Genomic DNA, 20,785 nt, shown 5'->3' with positions numbered 1-20,785 from the left:
AATAAAATTAGATTTTTCTCGTATGCAATAAAATAAAGTTTTTATGTCGTATTGCTAGAAAAGTATTCTATCATCGTGGTATTGCTATCGATAAAGCTGAATAGAGTGTAAATATAGCTAGCGCGACTATTCACACAGTGACAAATTGCAATGCTATTCACTAGACTATCCCGGAAGTAGCCATACGGTATTTATTTACACTCCAACCTAACGGCTCATAATCGATCTCGTCATAGTTATCGATAAATCTTGCTTTTCAGGTGCAACATAAAACTTTAAATTATTATCGGAGACTATCGTAGACTTCCTCGACGCCACAGAGAAAGATAACTCGGTTCTTCGCAACATAATAATAATTTGTAAACGCAAGATAATACCGAAGTATACTGTGAGACTTTTCAATAAAGATAGGCGTTTCTCGATAGATTTTCAGGACGGATCTCTTTCGTGATTGAATCGTTGCGACAGGACCTAACTTCGCGGTGAATTTCGTGGCAATCAGACACGCTGATCCGGAGAAGAGGAAGATTACCGCCGAAAAGAATGACCGGCGGCATTGCTCGCTCTTAGAAAACCACATACTGTGCAGCGGTCTGTGACGGCCGGCGCGAGAGCAACGGTGTGGAACGCCAAATAAATCATGACGTTCACGCCAGGCCGAACTACTCATCCCGGAAAAAAAGCGCGATTTTTCTTCTAACTGTTAATCCTTTCGCGAGTGCCGCAGTACAAGTACGTCAAGTCGTCTCTGCGGTCCAGTTAAAGAACTTTCAGTAAATTAACCTTCTTCAGCCTGTGCAATAATTATAATTAATGTTTAGATCGCGTTTATACGTGCCACTATGTGGAAATGCGTTTCCTCCTTAGAGATATTATCTCCGGCAGAAATATTTTATGAAAGAAAGACCTAAAATTGCAAAAAACATAAAAATATGTATACTTTTTATGATTTTATATTCAAACAATTGACAGACTATTGATAATAAATAATAATTCGGATTAAAATGTACTCTACATCAGTCATTCACTCCGCTATCAATTAAAGAGAATTTCAGTAGAGATCAAAATCGATATTAGAACTTATAACCAATTATAAGTATAATTAGTACATTTATACACGGAGAAACATATTTGGTTGAATTAATTGGAATTCTGGTGGATAATTCAGAATTCCGGTTAATTCTACTACTAGAATTCTAGTAGTTTTAACCAAGGAAGTTCTAAATGTTGGTTAACTAGAATTCTCATACTGTTGGTCTCAACTAGAATTCTACTAGATTTAACAAAAAATCTAGTAAATTTAACCAGAATTCTGGATCGTTCATTTCCCACCAAAATTTCAGTTAATACAACCAAACATTTTTCTCCGTGTACTTTATAATTTATATTTGTTTAGACACATGCAGACTCGTATTGTTCGGTCGTTTTACAATTACAATTGAAGTAAGATAAACATCCCAGTGACCGCACATGTACTTATGTCTGAACACTTACACATAAGATTTATTATTATTAATCGCAAATATTTTTTTTATTACAATATTATAATTTAATTGCATCTAAGAATTATTTTAAAAATCAGTCATTTAAGATTAATAATAATATAAACAGATATATAAAAGCTTTGTCCAAATGTTCAAACACAGTTATACATATATGTCCGTGTTACTGGAATATTTATTATACCTTAGAATGTTTTATTGTTGTAAATCATTCGACTATTTTAATAATACTTTTATGATATATTTATGACGTTCTGTAGCGAATTTGAATTACGATATAAGAGTATGTATAAAATTCGAAAATAAAGAAAAATGACGTCTTTGTTTCATCCTGACATTTATTCCCGTTCGTAATATGTGCAGCATTAATCAGAACATATGTGCCAAGAGAAATAAGATAAATAATGAGAGACCTTCCAACCATTTTTTTCATGATTATAATGTATTATCACATTAATACACATCGCTATCTACATCATGCAACGCCTACATCGATCCAACAAACGGAATACAGTTTACCTTCAAATAACAACGATCGATAACTTTATGTTAAGTATATTTGTATAAACGACACTTAGATTAAACGCAAAATATAATCGTTTACCGTGAAAGTTTCGACATTATCGCTAAACCGAGACGATCCTCCAACGTATCGACGTTTGCACAGCTTTATCGCGAAGCCTGACCTTACGAAACCCCGGAAAAGCAACAGTCGCGTAGGAGACGATAATTTATCGACGATAGTATACTGTCCATTGAGAAATGAAAGAGATTCTCGGAAACGTAAATTGGTAAAAGAAGATTAGACGATCGTTGCGTAAAGATTAAATCTCTGTAGCGCACGAACCACTCTATCTTTGAAACAAATAGACGCAATAATTTTCCGTGATACGTCGTAGGAAGACGTTGCTATATAAATAACTAGTATTCTTCGAACATTATATACATTTATATCTTGATCGACTTCCCTGCGGAAGAACGCCACGCGAGGCGCTTTCGAAAAATATTATATCGAAACGATCGAATCCAGCAAAAGAAGTGTACGCGCGCGCACGAATAAAGCGCCGGAAGTGGCCAAGTGAACTGTCGGATAATAGTCGGTCGGGTCACTGACACTTTCCGCATAAAAGTTGCCCGGACCGTGCGGACAAGTACGTGTAAGTTTAAGTACGGGCGTAAAAAGTAACGGGGCCCTGCTGAAAAGAAGTCGACGAAACGACTTGCAGCGAATCGCGCGGCCCCTTTACCTCGTTGTCCTTGTAGGGACCAGTTTCTCGTCGATCCCAGTCCAGTACTTACGAGGTATCCCCGATGTTTCCTCGTGACGCGCCCTTTCGAATTTAATTGACAATGAGAGGCACAAAACGAAATGAATGACGGCAGTTCGCAGTAAGTATTTCCGTGACGTTCCGCATGACTCATACGGTGCAAACCTGGCCATCAATTCGCACGAACATTCGCGAGAAATCAGGAGAAGAAGGTCAATGTCCACGTGATATCGAATATTCAATACGCTACGTGTTTCTTTCGTACGCAAGCCAATATTAGTATCTAATTAAGCTTAATTAATTTGCCTGTTTTTTCTCTGAAGCGAATATTACGAAGTATCATATCATTGTTAATCTATCTCGAAAATATTATCTGATAACTGGGCACAATAGAATTCCAATCTCGATAATCATCTTCAACAAGAAATGATAATGAGGCAAGTTGTCATTACGTGGCTGCATAAAGAGAATTTTCACGAGTGAAAATTTCGAGATGGAAAACATCGCAGGTCGAGAATTGTATAACCGTAACAACCGTTGAGCTAATTACTATTTTATATAGCCTAGAAACCGTCGTAGAGTAACAGAAAATTATTCAAGGCTATTGTAAGCTACGTCCATTTCCCAAGCTTCTTATCGGGATATGTTATTAATATTGTTGCACTTGTAATTTACACTTATAATGAAATCATCTTGGCACTATGTATTTAGTATAGTAATTATCTAATTTCCAAGCTTCTCGTCGTTAATATATTGTTGCATTTGTGAATTACACTTGAATAAAAATTATCTTGGCACTATATATTTTAGTGCCATAGCGAGTAAATGATAATCGTTTAATTCCCAAAGAAAATTTCAGTGTAACAAATTAACAAATTTTGTCTAATATAAACAGTTCGCTCTAACAAGATTTGATATTTTTCTTAAAAGATCAAAATTGACTCCTTTTGTTTATGAATTTTGTTTCGCAGCATTTTTAACTATTATAGATATATATTTTTTTTAAGTTGCAGATTTTTTATTTAAATAGATAGCGTTTATCATTCTAATTATTGTTGCAACCTGGAAACTAGAAAAATTGACGAGAAGTAGTAAATGTTAAGTTAAATTGATTGTATCATCTTTTCAGGAATGTGAATTTTGTATATCGAGGTCGCATTCTTTGAAGAGATAATAAATATCACTAATTATATCAACCTTTATGTTCAGGAAATTACTCCAACTTTGTTCATCTCTTTTTATGTATATAACGGACATTCAAATATCCTACAGATATAATATTAGCAGATAATATTAGCAATTCCATTTCATATAATTAAGACTTTGACAAATTTTATTAAATTTTCTACAAGAATGTAACATATAAATAATAAATATATCGTGTCTCGCATCAAGTGTACGCGCAACAGACTCTAGGTATTTACAACAAATCACTCAGTTCAGCCAAGACACGATTGTCGCATCTCAATAATGAGACGTGAATGGGAAATGGATAGAAGATAAATAGGAGAAAAATAGAAAAGATGGGAGGTGAATAGAAGGAAAATAAAAGGAATGAGAGGTGAGTAGGAGGAGAATAGAAAGTAGATGGAAAGTGGATAGCAGAAAAATAGAAGGATAAGTAATAATTATAATAATAAAAAATTCGGAAAAATTTGTATCTGTACATCAACATATCTGATTCACTTCACTTTAATCGATATATTGAGATATATCTATTAGATATATTATTATATTAGCGTTTCTAATTTGATAATACTGAAAAGCAGTGCTAGCAGAGGTAAATTAAACTAAACTTTAATCGTTAATTAAACGAAAGGGTGCATAGAAGGATCTTCCAGCAGGATTAGCCTTATCTATACGCAACAGAAGCATTTTCTCCTCTCGACAGCAATCTCATTTCTATGGTAATCGAGTAGCCGACAGTTAAGATGACCACGCAATCGACGAAACGATTTACGAGATCGATGGTAACAATGTACAATCCATAAAAGCGCCCACGTATCTATTCGCACACGCCAATGTTTCCTCGCGAAACGAAGAATCGCGCTGGAGAAGCTATTTATTCGAGGCCTGCGGTGCAACAACGTTACTCACAATTAGCAGTTGCCTCCTCCCTCCCCTTTGTTAATTTATCATTAATCCTGCGAGATTCGTATTATACCGACGAGATTTATTTTTCTTTCTTACACTGAATGCTCGCAATGGAGAATTTCGGCGTGAAATCTTTTTTTGCCACGTACCCTCGGACGACGTTTTACATCGCGAGCAGTAATTACAACATATGATGAAAACCTTTTTTTATATACATAATTCAAGTAAAAATTACTGCTTCCTGGAACAAACTAATTATAGCGCTAAGAGTTCTAAGAATTTTAAGGCAAAATAACTCTAATTGCAAGTTATATCAAAGTAAGAAATAAAAACCAACTTCATAATTATAACAGTTGAGTGGAAATTGTTCTAGTCACGCATAAAAGAAATAAATAGAAATATAATTCGCGAAAGACGTTTTAACTTTATTTGCGAAGTGACGGTGCAGCTATAAAATGAGCTCCTTAATCGTCGTATTCCGAACTGATTGATGTTACACGATCCATAAAATGTAAATATCTTGTATGTTTCACGTCTTATTGACTACTTCTTGGGACTCTCTTCAAATGTCAAACGATGATAGTCGAGATCATGGAAATGATTGGTTGGATTATTAATTATAAGATATATGTTGAATTATTTTTATAACACAAGAAAAAACAAATCAATAAATTGGTTATGCAATGTCGAATATTTTCATAATAATAGAAAAGTGTTAAATAAATTTGTACCCAACCGCGACTCCTTTTCATTAGACGTTCGTTCCGTGTCGCGGTAAATAAACGATTTTTTAGAAAGGATCATCGCTTAAGACCGCGGAATGGCATGGAATTATAACGCGCGATATGTAACGACGATCGCGTGTTCCTAGCGAGTTAAAGTTACGTTAGCGGCATCATAAGCGATTTATCACTACAGCAATTTGCATCGCGGTAGGAGGAACGCAACTACTGCAACGCGAGTAGCCGACAAGTGTATCCGGTATTCTGAGACAAACATTTTTTTATCGATCAATTAAACAAGGATAGCTATGTTATATACAATTCATAAAAGAATACTTCTCATTATCAGATATATTACATTAATTCGACTGTCAACAAATGTCAAGTATTCAATAATGTAAGTATCTATTTAATAAAGATATTTTATTAAAATCGAATTAATCTTGAGAGAGACATTTGTTTCACAGCACAAATAATATTTTTCAATAATGATATAATTTGCAATGCAACTTATATAATAGTATTAGAAAACGAACGCTTTTGTTAAAGCTATATCGATGTACTTATCATCAAAGTTCAACATAAAAAATATAATAGTGCTCTTATTTTAACATTCATGTGTGTCAAAATGAAAATCAATTCATTTATTTCTCTTCAGTTTCGAAATAAATGTTGATTAACGTATTTCATAAATAATAAAATTGAATACATTTTTCTTAAATTAAATTATGTAACTTCATTGTCGTAGTCAAATTAATGATAGAAGCAGTGGTGAACTATAGAAATGATAAAAAATAACTCAAATTGGATATAATTTGACATTATAAATGTAACAGTGTAACATAATATCTAGTCGAATAATTTTGTAACTATATCAGCACAATCAATATTATTCTGATATGTAAGTAGAACGGGTATTTCAAATTTAACAGTAATGTAGCACACTATCTATTTGAAGTACAACTTCAATTTATCTAAATTTGAAATGAATTAAATACGTATCATGATTTGTAAAAATAAAGATATGGCATAATTCAAATTTGAAAATCCGATCTTTCCATAGATAAAATAAGCATCTACCATTTCTCACTAATCGACGCACACACACACACACACACACACATTTCCTCCGTTCTCCTTCCAATTCACAGAATCATCGTTCTTCTCTTTTGTTCTGCTTCTCATCGATATGCTTTCAGTGAACATTCTGGGCGATTACACATCCGGTACTACCGTACGAATGGTGCCACACGCGTCGGACACCGATCGAGATCAGCAACGATCGATCGTTCCAAGGAGCAAGAGAACGAGGCAGAGAAAAGTCGAGCGACAAGCGATATATTATGTCTCTCGAGAGATTGGCGCGTTTATCGCACCGACACCGCGTTTCTCCATTCTCTTTTCGTTCGGCCGAAGGAGGATGAACACGGCGAATTGCTTAAACTACCGAGAAGCGAAATGACAGTGCAAGACCCGAGCGTTTTGCCTTCGCGAGACTCGTGCATCCTTACGTCGCGCTCTCCTATCTCGTAACGCGATTTATACCACTGTAAAGGTCAGAATCATGAGCTTGCGATTTTATACAACTTATTCGCCGCCTCCGCACAATATTAGCCACTCGCGAGATCAGGAGATTTTAGCCGCTCTCCGTAGTTACCTCCTTTGTCGCAGAGGAAAACGGCCGTGTACCGCGTACGTCGAAGACTAATACTTAGACCATGGCAAATACCAAATCGCTGGATCTGTGAAGTTGGCATGACGTTTTATTAATATAAAAAAATATGGCAATTCCAATAATACTTTTCATAGTTTCTACTTAGCTCCTTATAAAGATAAAAAGTTCTACACTTTTTATAATAAAAAATAAAAAATAAAAAATAAAAATATGCCAACTTCGCGAACTCTACCAAGACATTTCTCCCTCTGAAATAGAAGAAAATGAAAAATACTATTACTTCTGGCAACAAGTTCTATCAACATATGTCATTTCAAAACAAAATTCTAACAACTATCCATTTTTATACACCTTAAATATAGCACAATTCTTAAAAGAAAAGTCGTAATGTATTCAATGGTATTAGAGGGAGGTGTATCGTGCTGGAAGTTTTTTATTTTTGATTTTTTAATATTATGCAGAGAGAGAGAATATTTTTTAATTTTTATCAGGAATGGTGGAGTTATGAAGAGTTGCTGAAACTGTCTTGGCCTTTTTTAAATTAATAAAACACCGTACTAACTTTACAAACACAAATTCGTCTTTATTCGCAGAGACGAGTTTTACACTTTTCTACCCAACGTTAAATCCTTGTATTTTGCATATCATGTGCTGCAAGTTAAGTACTTGCAGGTATATTTGCATGCCATTCGTTTTTATTGCGATTATTCTCGGTAAATATATTTCCGAATATATGTATGCTGTCTGTCTACATATTTTCTTTAAAAAAAAAAAAAAAAAAAAAAAAAAAAACTCAAAGATATACTGTATATATTATTCATCGAGCGCATTGAAAGTATTCTGACATAAAAAATTCAATATCACTGCACTCTCAATACCCAGCATTACTATGTATTGTACGAGATAAAAACGTATGTTCCGTGATAATGTTTTCATTATAAAAATCGCGCTACTATTCAAGCGGAAACTTTTTGAGAGTTAACTCGACACCTGTGAAATTATGAATCGCACGATTAAAATGCAGAGAATGCCGATTACCTTCGTCCGCTTTTACCACACAGATGCAATTTTCTTGCATTTATACATTATATTAATTCCAATGAGAAATCGAGTTTGGCCATGATTCCGAGCTTCCGTCGATAGGTATCGAGACGCAAGCAGAAAGAAAGTTAACTCGCCCTTGACCTCAGATGTTCAAAACCCGTCGAATTGCACAAAGAACACACCGGTGATCTGTCCCCCTCTCCTCGTGCTAAAGGAGAACGAACTGAAGTCTTTCCGAACCGGGTCAGGGATCTCTTCTAGTACGACTTACTTTTTCTAGAGCTAGTTGCTTGCCCCCGATCCGGAACGCGAGCTCATGTCAAAGGTAAAGACGAATTTACCGTTGGCCATTCACTTTTGACGGTCAATCATGCCGAATACATCGCGCACAGAGGCAGTTCGCATAAAGAATGCGCGAAACATGGCTCGTCCACAATGTAAAAAAATTACAACAATTACAGTAAATAACTTTGAGATCCACTATTAATGGTGTAGAACGATCTTATTCTGAACATGATACAAATGGACACACAAACGGAACACATGGAACGAAATAAGATTTAAATTCAACTTTTGAAGTTCAAGTTTAACTTTTTCCTATTTGATACTCTTCAATATCCCCCACACGATAAAAAAGTTACCAAACTCAAATCTCGAAAATTGGATTTTTAGTTTATTCAGAATTGTAATATGTTTGAAATTGTACTGCCTCCTATCCTGTAAAATTTACACTTAAAATAAAGTCGCAGCTTACAAATAAAATTGTTCTTCAATTAAAAAATTTACAAAAGTAATAAATAAATTTATATATAAATGGAGTTAAGTTTATAAAAATATTTAAGTATTAATTTATCAACGTACAATTTTTTTTCTCATGTCAAACTACCAATTATTTTATGTTATTAATATGTACAAATATAAAAATATAAATATAATATGTGTGATATGTTACATATAAAAAAATTTAAGTTACAATTAATGATAAAAGTATTAATTTTTGTAAAAACGCACAATTTTATATATTTCTACTAACTATAAATTATGTAATTTTTACACAAATAATTTTACGTACTTTTTTTTATAGGGCAGGCTGAATGATAAAAGAAGTAGTCATTTTCTACTTTCGCCCAAATTAGATAATTATGCGAGATGAATCATATTCAAATAACTAGAGAGTGCTAGAAGAAAAGATTTCGTTTTGCGCGCATGGAAACTGAATGTATACAAATTAAGCGGAACCATTTAAGTTGAAATTATTAAACGTGAACTAAACGTTCGTATATATTTCATTTGCGATAAATTAATATTTTTAATTGTTCATTTAATAACTACATACAAAAGTCTTGAACTGAATTAGACGATCTAAAGACAATAATATAATAAAAAAGATAATAAAAGTAAAATATATATATATATATATATAAAAAGAATATAATAAAAAAAACTTTATCTTATGGGGTAACTTGAGGAATTCATAAGAATGTAAACAGACTCGCTGCTTTTAATAAAAAAAAAAAGAGGAGCGAAAACTAACTCTTTCGATTTATTCATTGAGAAATGGACCGTGTCTTCCCTGCGATTATCGATTCGATTGTATTCACAACGGCGAAACCCGCAGTCGCCTTTCCCTTATCCGCGCACCGACCGGAAGCGCTCGTTGCTCATCGGCCGCGACCTCAAATGCGTCGCCTTCGCTGTGATGATGACGACGACAACGACGACCCGCGCATGTGGGTCGCACTTAGCCCACTTCACCGGCAGTCCCAAGTCGCGACATCGTCGCACCGGTCGACTCGAGGCGATCCCACGTGGAAAATTCCAGGTCGCAAATAACGCACGATAGACAGCGCGGTGCGGAGCTTTCGAGATCACAGCCGCGTGTCTTATCTCTTATCGACTCGATGACTGTAAATCGGATAGGGATATTCCGCCACCGCGGCGGACCGTTCATCAAATACAATATGCTTAGGCTTAGAAATCTTCGTGACTTGAAGAATCCAGATTCAAATCTGGATTCGGATTCCGCTTCAACGATAAATGATGAATAAATGAACGATATAATTAATCATTCATTATATTTTACTAGCAATTCGCACTTTCAGAATTCTAAAATTTTTAAAATGAATCTTATTCCGAAGAATAAAATCTCACTCTTAAAGATTGAAAATTAAGTCACTCCTTTTGAAAACTGAGTAAAATGCAATTTTCACTCTTTAAAAAGAAATTTCAAAGAATTTAAAGAGTTAAGAAAACTTCTATACTACTTAATTTGTGTTATTATATTTTTTGTACTATTATTATTTGATATCTGCCACAGATTTTCAGTCTTAATTCTAACAAACTTTCTGATTGATCAATTTGCGGTATAAATTTATCCTTAAATTTATCCCTAAAACAAAGTTCTTGTTGCAATTTTCTAATGTTCAATATGAAATATTATGAAATGTTTCATATCAATATGAATCTTGGAAACTTTTGCCAAACAGAGGAAGCCTGCACGAACGTCTTGAACGCACTTCACGTGAGAACGCATTGTTCAGAGCCGTTGTGGATATATTACTTAAGGATACCCGACGGAAATATTACAGGCCACGCGGAACTTCCTCGTATACAAGAAGAATAACGGCAGAATCGCTTCCGTGCTGCTCACAAAGGAAATTAAAGTCCCTGCGTCTTAAGGGAAACAAAGTTCCGCGACTTGCTAATTGTCAGACGCGCGAAGAAAAGGTGGAGTGCATTAATTAACCTCGCGGGCATTAATTACATAGCATATGTGTTTACTCCACGACTAATCAAAAGTAAGAGTATATATGCGTCGTTTATGAAGTTCCTGATTGCCAATGTTCATATCAAAATGTTTTTGAGGTGCAAAATAATTTACATTTTTATGCTGATAAGTCACGTAAACTCTCTACATCTCTGTCACATAAATCTTAAAAAAAAAAACACATACAATTATTAAAAAATTTCTTTAATTAAGGCGTTGGAAATAAGTAGAGGTCAGATAAAAGACAAAAATTTTCATATTTACGGGAGATAAAAGCTGCAGAGTTTAAAAAAATTTTCGTTACATTTCTTAATTACTTACTTCAATTAACATTTTTCGATTAATTAATTTGTTTTTCACGTCAATATCTCGATTATATGCGCAAACTGCATTGGAGCGCGATATTAAAAAATACGATACCAAGATTGGCTTGTGAAATCACGTATTATGTCGGAGCACGTTTCAAGATAATAGCGATTGCCAACTTCCTTGCCCCGTTCAAGACTGCGCGACGGCAGGTAGAGTATGTATCCGAGTATGCTTGCTTGTTTACACGATTCTGACGAGTTCCACGGTGTCTTGGCGGCGGTCGAGCGGAATGGCAAAGCCGTAATTCTCAACGCGCTCGGATCGAGCGAGCGGGCAACGAAGGCAAACGATAGCAGGAGCTGCCAATTTCGCGAACGCGCATAATTGAGGACGCACGGTTCGTCCGCGTCTCAAGGAAAACACATCGAGACACGCGCGCGAAATTATCCCGCAATCCAAGCCGTAAATCGCACAAGAGTTGCGATTAGGTAGCGGCTTAGAACGTGAAAATCCCGTGACTTAGCCGTTCTGCTGCGCGAAACATCGAAACCGTTGCCAATTTGCAATTGCCAATTCTCAGAACCGGAAATATTTTTAGTGTCCGCGTAACAGTCGCGCTTTATGCGATGCATTCAAACGCAACGTCTGCTCGCCTCAATACGGTAATCTTCGATGCTACACGGAAGATCGTGTGAGATATATTTGTGAGATACATCCGATATAATCCCCACGCGCTATTTTAGAAGACAAATCAAATGTAGTTGCGGCACAAGACGATCATTTTATAGTATAAAATTTATACTATAAGTAAATTGTGTAATTTCCTTAAACAAAGGTACTTGTTTCAGAAACCCTTTGTACTTACCATCTTCAAAGTCTCCTCGGGCCTCAACAGGTAGAACATAGACTGTAAGTGTTGCTGAATATCGCATCCTGCCGCCGAGACTCGCCTCGAAGGACGAGCCCTTTCGTTCGGCGGTAAAACCAGGGCTGCGCCCTTGCCCGCGAAGTAACATTCGCTCAGACTGTAAAAATAACAAACAGCAATACTTCAATAAGCTGTTATGATAATTCAATCATAAATAATATGTACTCAATGTAAGATAATATTTTATATAATCGCCAAATAATTTAAATACATTAGATATTAATCATTTAATTACGATAGAATTTCTACTTTAATCGATGGCAAAATATATCCGTTTCCGTTTCAATAAAATTATTAATCGAGAAGTATATTGAGAGAAAGCCTAGAAAATTAATTATTATCATTTATAGAAGATCTTTTGCTTTTGTTTCAATAAACATACAATATTAATCGCGAAGTATAGATTGAGAGAGAGAGAGAGAGAGAGAGAGAGCGCACGGAAAAGAAAAAAGAGATGACTCTAAAAAAATATGTTTATTTAGTTCAACCTAAAGCGGCCCTTAGACGATATCAATACTTGTACAATCAATATTATGTAATTACTTTATACAATATTTATGTATTGACATCTCCTTTAAACAATTCAAGGTAAACTGCAGTTTAGAGACTCAATATAGCTTCCAGATGATTAATAATATTGTATAATAATATTGATCGTCTAGGAACTGCATAAAACATGGACTTGGTTTGCAAAAGAACTCCTTATCTCATTCACTTATTCTCTCACACTCATTTTCTTTCCCTCTTATACAGCCTTTTCGTAATTTATCCTCCTCTCACATCCATTATTCTATCGCTTCTTTTTCCTATCTTCTTCATTCGTTATATTCTCTGCTCTCAACTTCTTCCCTTTCTCCTTAAAATATGTCTTAATATTCAAGTCTACAGAAATAATTATTTTCCTAGACTTGATTATCTCCATTTATAATTAATTTCATCAACATATCAATTTGTACATGTGTGATAATTAAAATACAAAAATAGTTAGCGAGTTTGTTAATTAGCCGATTTTTTTAAATAACAATTAAAATATTCGACACGCTGGCGTTGCTGGTAATATTTTTTTAATGTGTCTACTATGAATGTGAGCCAGAATAAAATATTGCTACATAAATATTGCTAGTTTTCAATAATTAAAAAAAAATTCAATTTAATGAATATAATTATTCGAGAAAGAAAAGAGATTTAAATAATTCCTAAAGTATCATAGATGTATATATTTATACTTTAAACAAATTATATACACGAAAGTTATGTACAATATATAACATTCTATTTTTTTGAATAATTATTTTTTTGAATATTTATTATTTTTATTATAAATTAAAATTTAGAAAATGATAACAAAAATCTCTAAATGATTTTGTATAAGTACTTTAAGTATTTAAGCGACAAATTATTGTCTTAAACGCTTTTGTCTTAACGCGGTATAGTACATTTATCTTATTCTAAGTCGGTGAGAAATGTTGAATAATAAGTTCGAGAAATCGACACGTGTTGATAGCAAGAATTACCGAACTTTTAACATAATTTAACAGTTCCAAATAGCTGTCGATTTTAAGTCTTCAGCATCGAGACAAACTAACTATTTTCATCATACGCTCAGCTGGTTTTGCGGAATTTGCGGAATCAGTAATTAACAACTCAGTAGACTCGTAGACTATGGAGTGAATTAATTAACTACTACATGATCGACTATGAGACCGATACGAGACCGATACGAAACATGCTCGACGAATATTTCATTGAAAAACATTCAGAAATCCCATTTGTATTTAACTGAAACACAAGTGAAGCATTTTGTCATCTGGTTGCAATCTTTTATTTTCAATGACTTCACAATTAAAAATAATTCGTGCTTGTATAAACTCTGATCACTTTAGTTGAAGAAATATTACTTTCGAAATAGGTCATATTAAGAACGTGTTAAAAATAAAATCAGATATTTTTAAGAGATTTGCATATCTTGAAGTCATTTCGACGTAACTGTGTCACTAGCAGTTACATTAACCGACATCATCTTCAATTAGCTTATTTTAATTTAATTAGCTACTTGCTTAGAATACAATCTGAAATATTTATGCGAGATTATCCGTGGGGAAAAAAGCGTTCACAACGCTCCGTGATGTATCGACCAAGCAAAATCGCTCCATGAGAACATACCTAATCTACAAATCGAATCTTGTATACACATACGTATATGAAGATAATGCACAAAAGGTCGACGCACTGCCACGCTCAGCCAGTTCTTCCCGCAAACATTATTTCACATGGTTCACCCGTAAATTAACGTACCTCGAACACGCTTTATTATATTTACGCCGCGCTTCATCATTACCGCCAGCGATTGCTCTCTCGATGCTCTTAGTATAATGAGACGGGCGTCTTTCTACGCACGCACGCACGTACGCGCGCACAGAATCTCTTGCACGACGCGACAATCGCGTGTCTAAATCACGTATGTGTGCGTATATGCATCGCGATTACGCCGGCGGTGCCATTTTCTCATGGTAAGTAAACCGTCACACATTTTCATATGATAACCACTGATAACCACTGATAACCATATGATGACCACTGACCAGACGACGCACATACATATGCCATTTAGAATACGCGAACTTCCGCTATCGTGCGCCATAATAGAAAGTTTCTCTGTTGAGACTACCACAGAATATATAAGAATAGGCAATGTATTTATATCGCTCTTATGCCGTAATATTATAATAACAACGTGCGAATAATTGTCTCCACGATCGCACACGTAACATCACATTAAAATTATATTTCATAACTGATTCTATTGTCCTTATTATTCTTAAAACATAAATAAGTATAACACGAGATATAATTCGCGTTAATAAAACATATATATTTGGAAAGAATATACATATGTTTTAATAAATGGTTTTGCTGAAATATTTTAGCTAGATACAGATCTGAAAATAATTTACGTTAAATCATCAAAATATTTGTGTAGAATGTTTTAACGTTTGATAAGAATGCTGTAAAAAATTTTAATATTTTAGCAATCAATTTAAGGGCTCTGCATAATTATTTTAATGATACAAATCAAATTATTTTCAGCACTGTGTCTTGCTAAATTTTTAGATACTTTAACAAAACCGTTTTTTCAGTGTACAATTTTTACAACATTCAAATTATAAAATAATAAAATTTTCGCTCCTTGTATATAAAAGTACAAACTAAATAAATAAAATGTTAATAAAAAAAATTAACGCAGGTATTAAAAGTAAAAAAATAATTCATTATTTAAATAACATCAATTTTTATCTGATATATCTTGTACAGTAATATTTTTCTGATGTTCGTACGTTATATAAATTTTCGTTTTACAGATAAGCTTATTATTTTATCGCGATTCAATTTAAATAGGTCAATCTCTCTCTGCTATGAAACGATGGAATTATCATATCCATATTATTTCCAGATTAAAATGAATAAATCATAAATGTACCTTATCAATGATAACCACAATGAAAGCGACAATGATAAATGAGCAAATCCGCGCTAGGAAATCAAAAGGGAAATCTGTTACCATTAAAATCGGCAGATCGATATTTGATGCCTCTCTCTAATTATGTTATCGAGAATCATGATACTTTCACACGACCGGATTACCGTGACGCGATTCAATTACGCGCACGAGCTTATTAACAAATTGGGCCAAGTCAATCTCACTCAATGTTCTCTTAATATTCATTGTAAAGCCGATCAAATTGGTCTTCTGGTTATTAATCCATCCGATAGTCTGCGTACAGATTAAATTATCAAGCGAGGTATACAAGATGTCACAGAATTGATGAAAACTAAGCTTACAATATTCATAAATTTGAGACAATTTCTTTTAGCAAAAGTGTTAAAAGATATGAGATGATTTTTCATAATGTATAATTTCGGATTCAATCACCGATGTTTTATTTCAAGCAAATTTAAATGAGCAAAGTAGAGATAAATAGACAATATTAATAATGTGGCCCCTAGACGATTAATATTATTGTATTTTATATAATTATTTACAATATTATTAATACCTCTGTTAGATAATTAAAAACAAACATCAATATAGATTTTAATAATATTGTGCAATATTAAAAATTATGCACTAAGATTTATCGTCAAAGCCCCGTTGCTCGCTTAAGAATTTTTAATATTATCCAATTTAATAATTATTGAATTTTTGTTAATTATTGTTGACACGCAAACGCCTGACATTAAAAAAAATAAAAGTAAGTTACTATCGTTCTTTTGAGAGTACTAGATTATGTTGGAAAATGATTTAAATATTCTCTTCTTATGCGTAAATCATTACTATCCATCTAACGTTAAACGTACAGTTTAAATTATACTGATAGCACATTTTACCTCATACTGAATTAATTCATCTTTTTTGGTATATTGAGAAAATGATACAAGTCATAATGACTTGACCATCACATATAGCCTAATCTAATTAATAATAGCCGATGTGTGTGTGTGTGTGATCATGTCTATAAAAATTTTCTATTTTTCCAATATCTTGAAAAAAGGGGTCACTTGCGATAAATTAAGGATGCACGAACTTATGACAAAAGAAAAACAATCACTACATGACTGATAATTTATAGCTTTCTAATGATATTATAATGACGTATATAATATTTATTATCTGACGGCCTTGTAATAGTTGTCAATATATTTTATCGTCAAGAATTCTCGCAAGATCTCACATTTAATTCACACAATTATGAGTTGGCACAATTATGACTGATCTTAATTACGAAAGAAGTTTCTCGATACACGATCGCCTTATACTATATTCCACGTCGCATTCGCACGTAGATGTTTATATATGTATATAAGTAAGCGAGCGAGCAATTCGCAGAACATTAAGCAGGCTCATAGCGAGCATCGCGCGAAGACACGTTGCCGTCGTAAACGTAGTTTACAATGCATTTTACAGAGGTACCAGCCTTTTTACAGCTGACCGCTAGCTATAGCACGGAATTTCGCCCTGGTCGCCGGTTGAAGATTCTCAAGGCTGCGAAACGTTCGGCGCTTTACGAGATAGACGCGCATCGTCTCCGACGAGCGCGCGGCGCATAACTGCATAATTAACGAGAATGATCGGCCAAATAAATTGCGACGGCCTGCTCAAATAACGCCGGCGCGTCTGATCTCGGGCTGGAAACCAACACGCGTCATCAAGAGAACATTTAAGTATCGTCGCTGGCACGAACGTACATCGGTGTTCACTATTTTCATATAACACGGGAATATTCCGTGACCATTATAAATATCAAACTCATTAGCGAATATACTTGAAAGATATTCTCCATAATAAATTAGCAATTAAAACCCGAATAGGGTTTTAATTGCTAATCGAGATTAATTAAACTCGTTATAAAAAAAAATATTTTACAAAATATCCAAATTTGTAATTTTTCATTAATATGCTTAATACTAATTAACGTATTTGTGGGTTACTAAGCTATTAATTGATATTCTATGAAAAACGTTTCGTATAAAAATTAGAATAAGCGAGCATTTTTGCAAATATTAAAAATACATAAGAATTGAACGTATAAAATGCAAGATATACAATACAAATATTGCATATATTGTACATGTTTCGTATGTAAAATGCTACCTAAAGATATTTAATCGAGATATAAGCAATTAGTTATAAAAACTTTTATCTTGTTTATTTCATAACAAATACATGTATATTCGTACATTTACTTATAAATTTTTAAACGATAATTTAATTAAATCACACGTCATATTATTACTTATTTTTTTTTCAATATGCTCAAACATGTTTCTTTTTCCATGACATTCAAAAGATTTAAAAAATTCAGGAGTAAAACATCTTTAGACATTGTTTCGACAAAGAGAATTGTTTGCGTAACTAGCGCCAAAATGGATTTTCTCGATCATTGACAATAGATTGAATACTGCGGAGGTATTTACAGCAGCAGCTGACGCTGTGATAAAACGGGATAAAACCCTCTCGGGGCATCTGCGCGGAGGTAGCAGGACGGTGAAAAGAATTAATCTCGAGGCGGGGACCCCCATCTTTGCTCTAACAAAACGATCTTTACCTGTCGACGTAGCCGTCGTTCAGGTATATAGCCGGTACCCCTGCGTTGGATGTTGCAGGGGCGTTCCCCTCAGGATTCTCCGTAATGGCGCACTCGGGAGAGGACGATAACTACAGAGATCGATCACCCGGATTTCTCGCTGTACTCTGAATACTTCGTCTTCGTCGCGCGAGGCACTCGATATTCGTGAAGTCGCTCGACGCTCGACGCTCGATAAAAGAATCAGGAATTCTTCCTTATCCGATGAACAATTCTTGATCTAAGTTTGCTACAATCGTCGCGCGAGAGAATCGTCGACACGTCGTGCGATAATTCCGAGTATCGGGCAAGATCGAGACGTGTTAAAAATGTTTCGTTAATAACGGAAAATAATCTTCTGCGAACACAGTTCCGAATTCAATCATTCGCTCACGCGTTCAAAAGTATTAAAGGTCGCGCGCGTGCGATTAGATAGAGAACCGGCGGGATACTGAAATCATCTCTCGGAGATTTTAAGCTAGAACGAAATGACGATACGTGGGCGGATCCCCGTGCGGATCCGTCGCACGCCGGAGCGGAACACTTCGCTCGCACGCCCGTTATATATCGGCTGGTTGTATTATTAGCGCGCGCAAAGAGAGACCGTCGTCCCTCCTTATTATAGTACGTATTTGCATTAAGACAGGAGAGAAATTCGTAGAAATCGCGAGACACGCGCCCCCGTAAAGCACGAGCCTTCTGTTCAGTATTTATCGCGCGTGTCTACGATGGTTTCACCGTACGGGTTTCACGTTCTCTGCATGCGTGTACTTTTATTTAGAGTCGGAAGAAATAGCTTCTCAATCCGTCATCTGTTGGTATGAAAATAATTTCCACCTATTTAATATGTGCATTCTCCGATTAAAATTATAATCGCGTATAATTGCATAATCATCGATCTGCATATTTTAAATACACAAAATATTATCTCGTATCTCGACGCAGAGCAGCAATTTTTTTTTAAATGCGAATTTCCAGATTTATTCCATATATTTTCATAATATTTTCGTTCATTTCAGATAAATTAGACAATTTTTTTACATGCAACTTTGAAATAAATTGGAGTGCAAGGAATGCAACAATCTATACATATATGATTATAAACTAGTAAAAGGGGAATTCCTAAGATTATATCTACCATTTTTTATAATTGGAGCCGCAAAACCTATAGAAAAGATTCATTACAATACAGTGAATTACAGTGAATTTTGTTGAATATTATCTAGTATCCTTGATTTTTTAAATAAAAGAATTTACTTATTGCTAACCAATTATTAATATTTTGCGCTATCAAGAAAAAAATGATAAAAAAACAAAACAATTTTTTTCAAAAAGAGATACAGTAAAATTTCAAAAATTTACTTCAATACCGATAAAATTTCATAAGGCTTAAATTTTCAAAGATAAAAAAGATATCCCCTGAAAATTCCAGGTAGTAGATAATCACCTTGTAGATGTTAATTTAACATTATATTATATTTTTCAAAATATTATATAACATTACGTATCACTATATCGCGTCGGATAAAATAATGCATGTTGGCGTTTTACGAGATTCGTTAAAGTCGCGAGACTATATAATACACCGTATACCGAGGAAAATAGCATTTATGTAAATAGAATTTATGTTAATAGTGACATTACGTGTGACGACACTCCAGAAGAACTTAGCCTATGTTGGAACTAAGCTTGAGAGCCCGCAGTGCAACGGACATCATAAAAATCGAGAAGTCGGCTTCTTTATACAAGATCAATAAATAATCGGTCGTACTCCTAAGCATATGTACGCTTATCAAACGCGTATTATATTGCGTATTCTTGGCACAAGCAATATAGAACACAATATCGTTGAATTCAACGTCATTGCATGTGAATCGTTCATCGTGAAAACGATGACATAACCATGCTGCGGTCAAACCGGAACCGACGCATAGCGATAATTTGACCCATAATTTGATCCTGTTATTCGACTTTAAGAGAACCGCGACAACGAGAGACATAAAAGATGAATTTTTTCTGAAATAAACACACAAGTGTCAACAAGGAATAGAAAAGAATAATAAATATATGTTTTTATTTTTTATATAAAAACATAAAAATACGGTCATTTTTGGAGAACAGTGAAATTATTTCACTTCTTGAAAAAGAGTGACAGTTTTCACTCTTTCAAGAAGTAAAATAATTTCACTGTTCTCCAAAAATAATCGTATTTTCACTCTCTTAGAGTGAGATTTCACTCCAAGAAATTTAAATAGTAAGTTTTTTGCGTTTTTATATTATATGAAAATGTAATTTCATTTTATAATGAATATACTATAATGCGTTTTAATTAAATTATATATAATTTAAATATT

The 20,785-nt window shown here is 34.1% G+C and overlaps 1 protein-coding gene across 4 annotated transcripts in view; it reads right to left on the bottom strand.

The window, feature by feature from the left end:
• The window catches only part of LOC108757283 (protein phosphatase Slingshot homolog 2), a 136,817-nt gene that overhangs the window by 57,984 nt on the left and 58,048 nt on the right, over nucleotides 1-20,785 (bottom strand). For all 4 annotated transcript variants that reach the window (XM_018501755.1, XM_018501754.1, XM_018501752.1 and 1 more), the window contains one exon: nucleotides 12,247-12,406. In XM_018501755.1, the coding sequence (XP_018357257.1) occupies nucleotides 12,247-12,406 (160 nt within the window). The remainder of the gene's footprint in view (nucleotides 1-12,246; nucleotides 12,407-20,785) is intronic.

The sequence above is a fragment of the Trachymyrmex septentrionalis genome, unplaced genomic scaffold (genome assembly GCF_001594115.1).
Source record: "Trachymyrmex septentrionalis isolate Tsep2-gDNA-1 unplaced genomic scaffold, Tsep1.0 scaffold136, whole genome shotgun sequence".
Taxonomy (NCBI): Eukaryota; Metazoa; Arthropoda; class Insecta; order Hymenoptera; family Formicidae; genus Trachymyrmex; species Trachymyrmex septentrionalis.
Note: the sequence above shows the minus strand (reverse complement) of the source record. Positions and strands in the feature narration are given on the sequence as shown.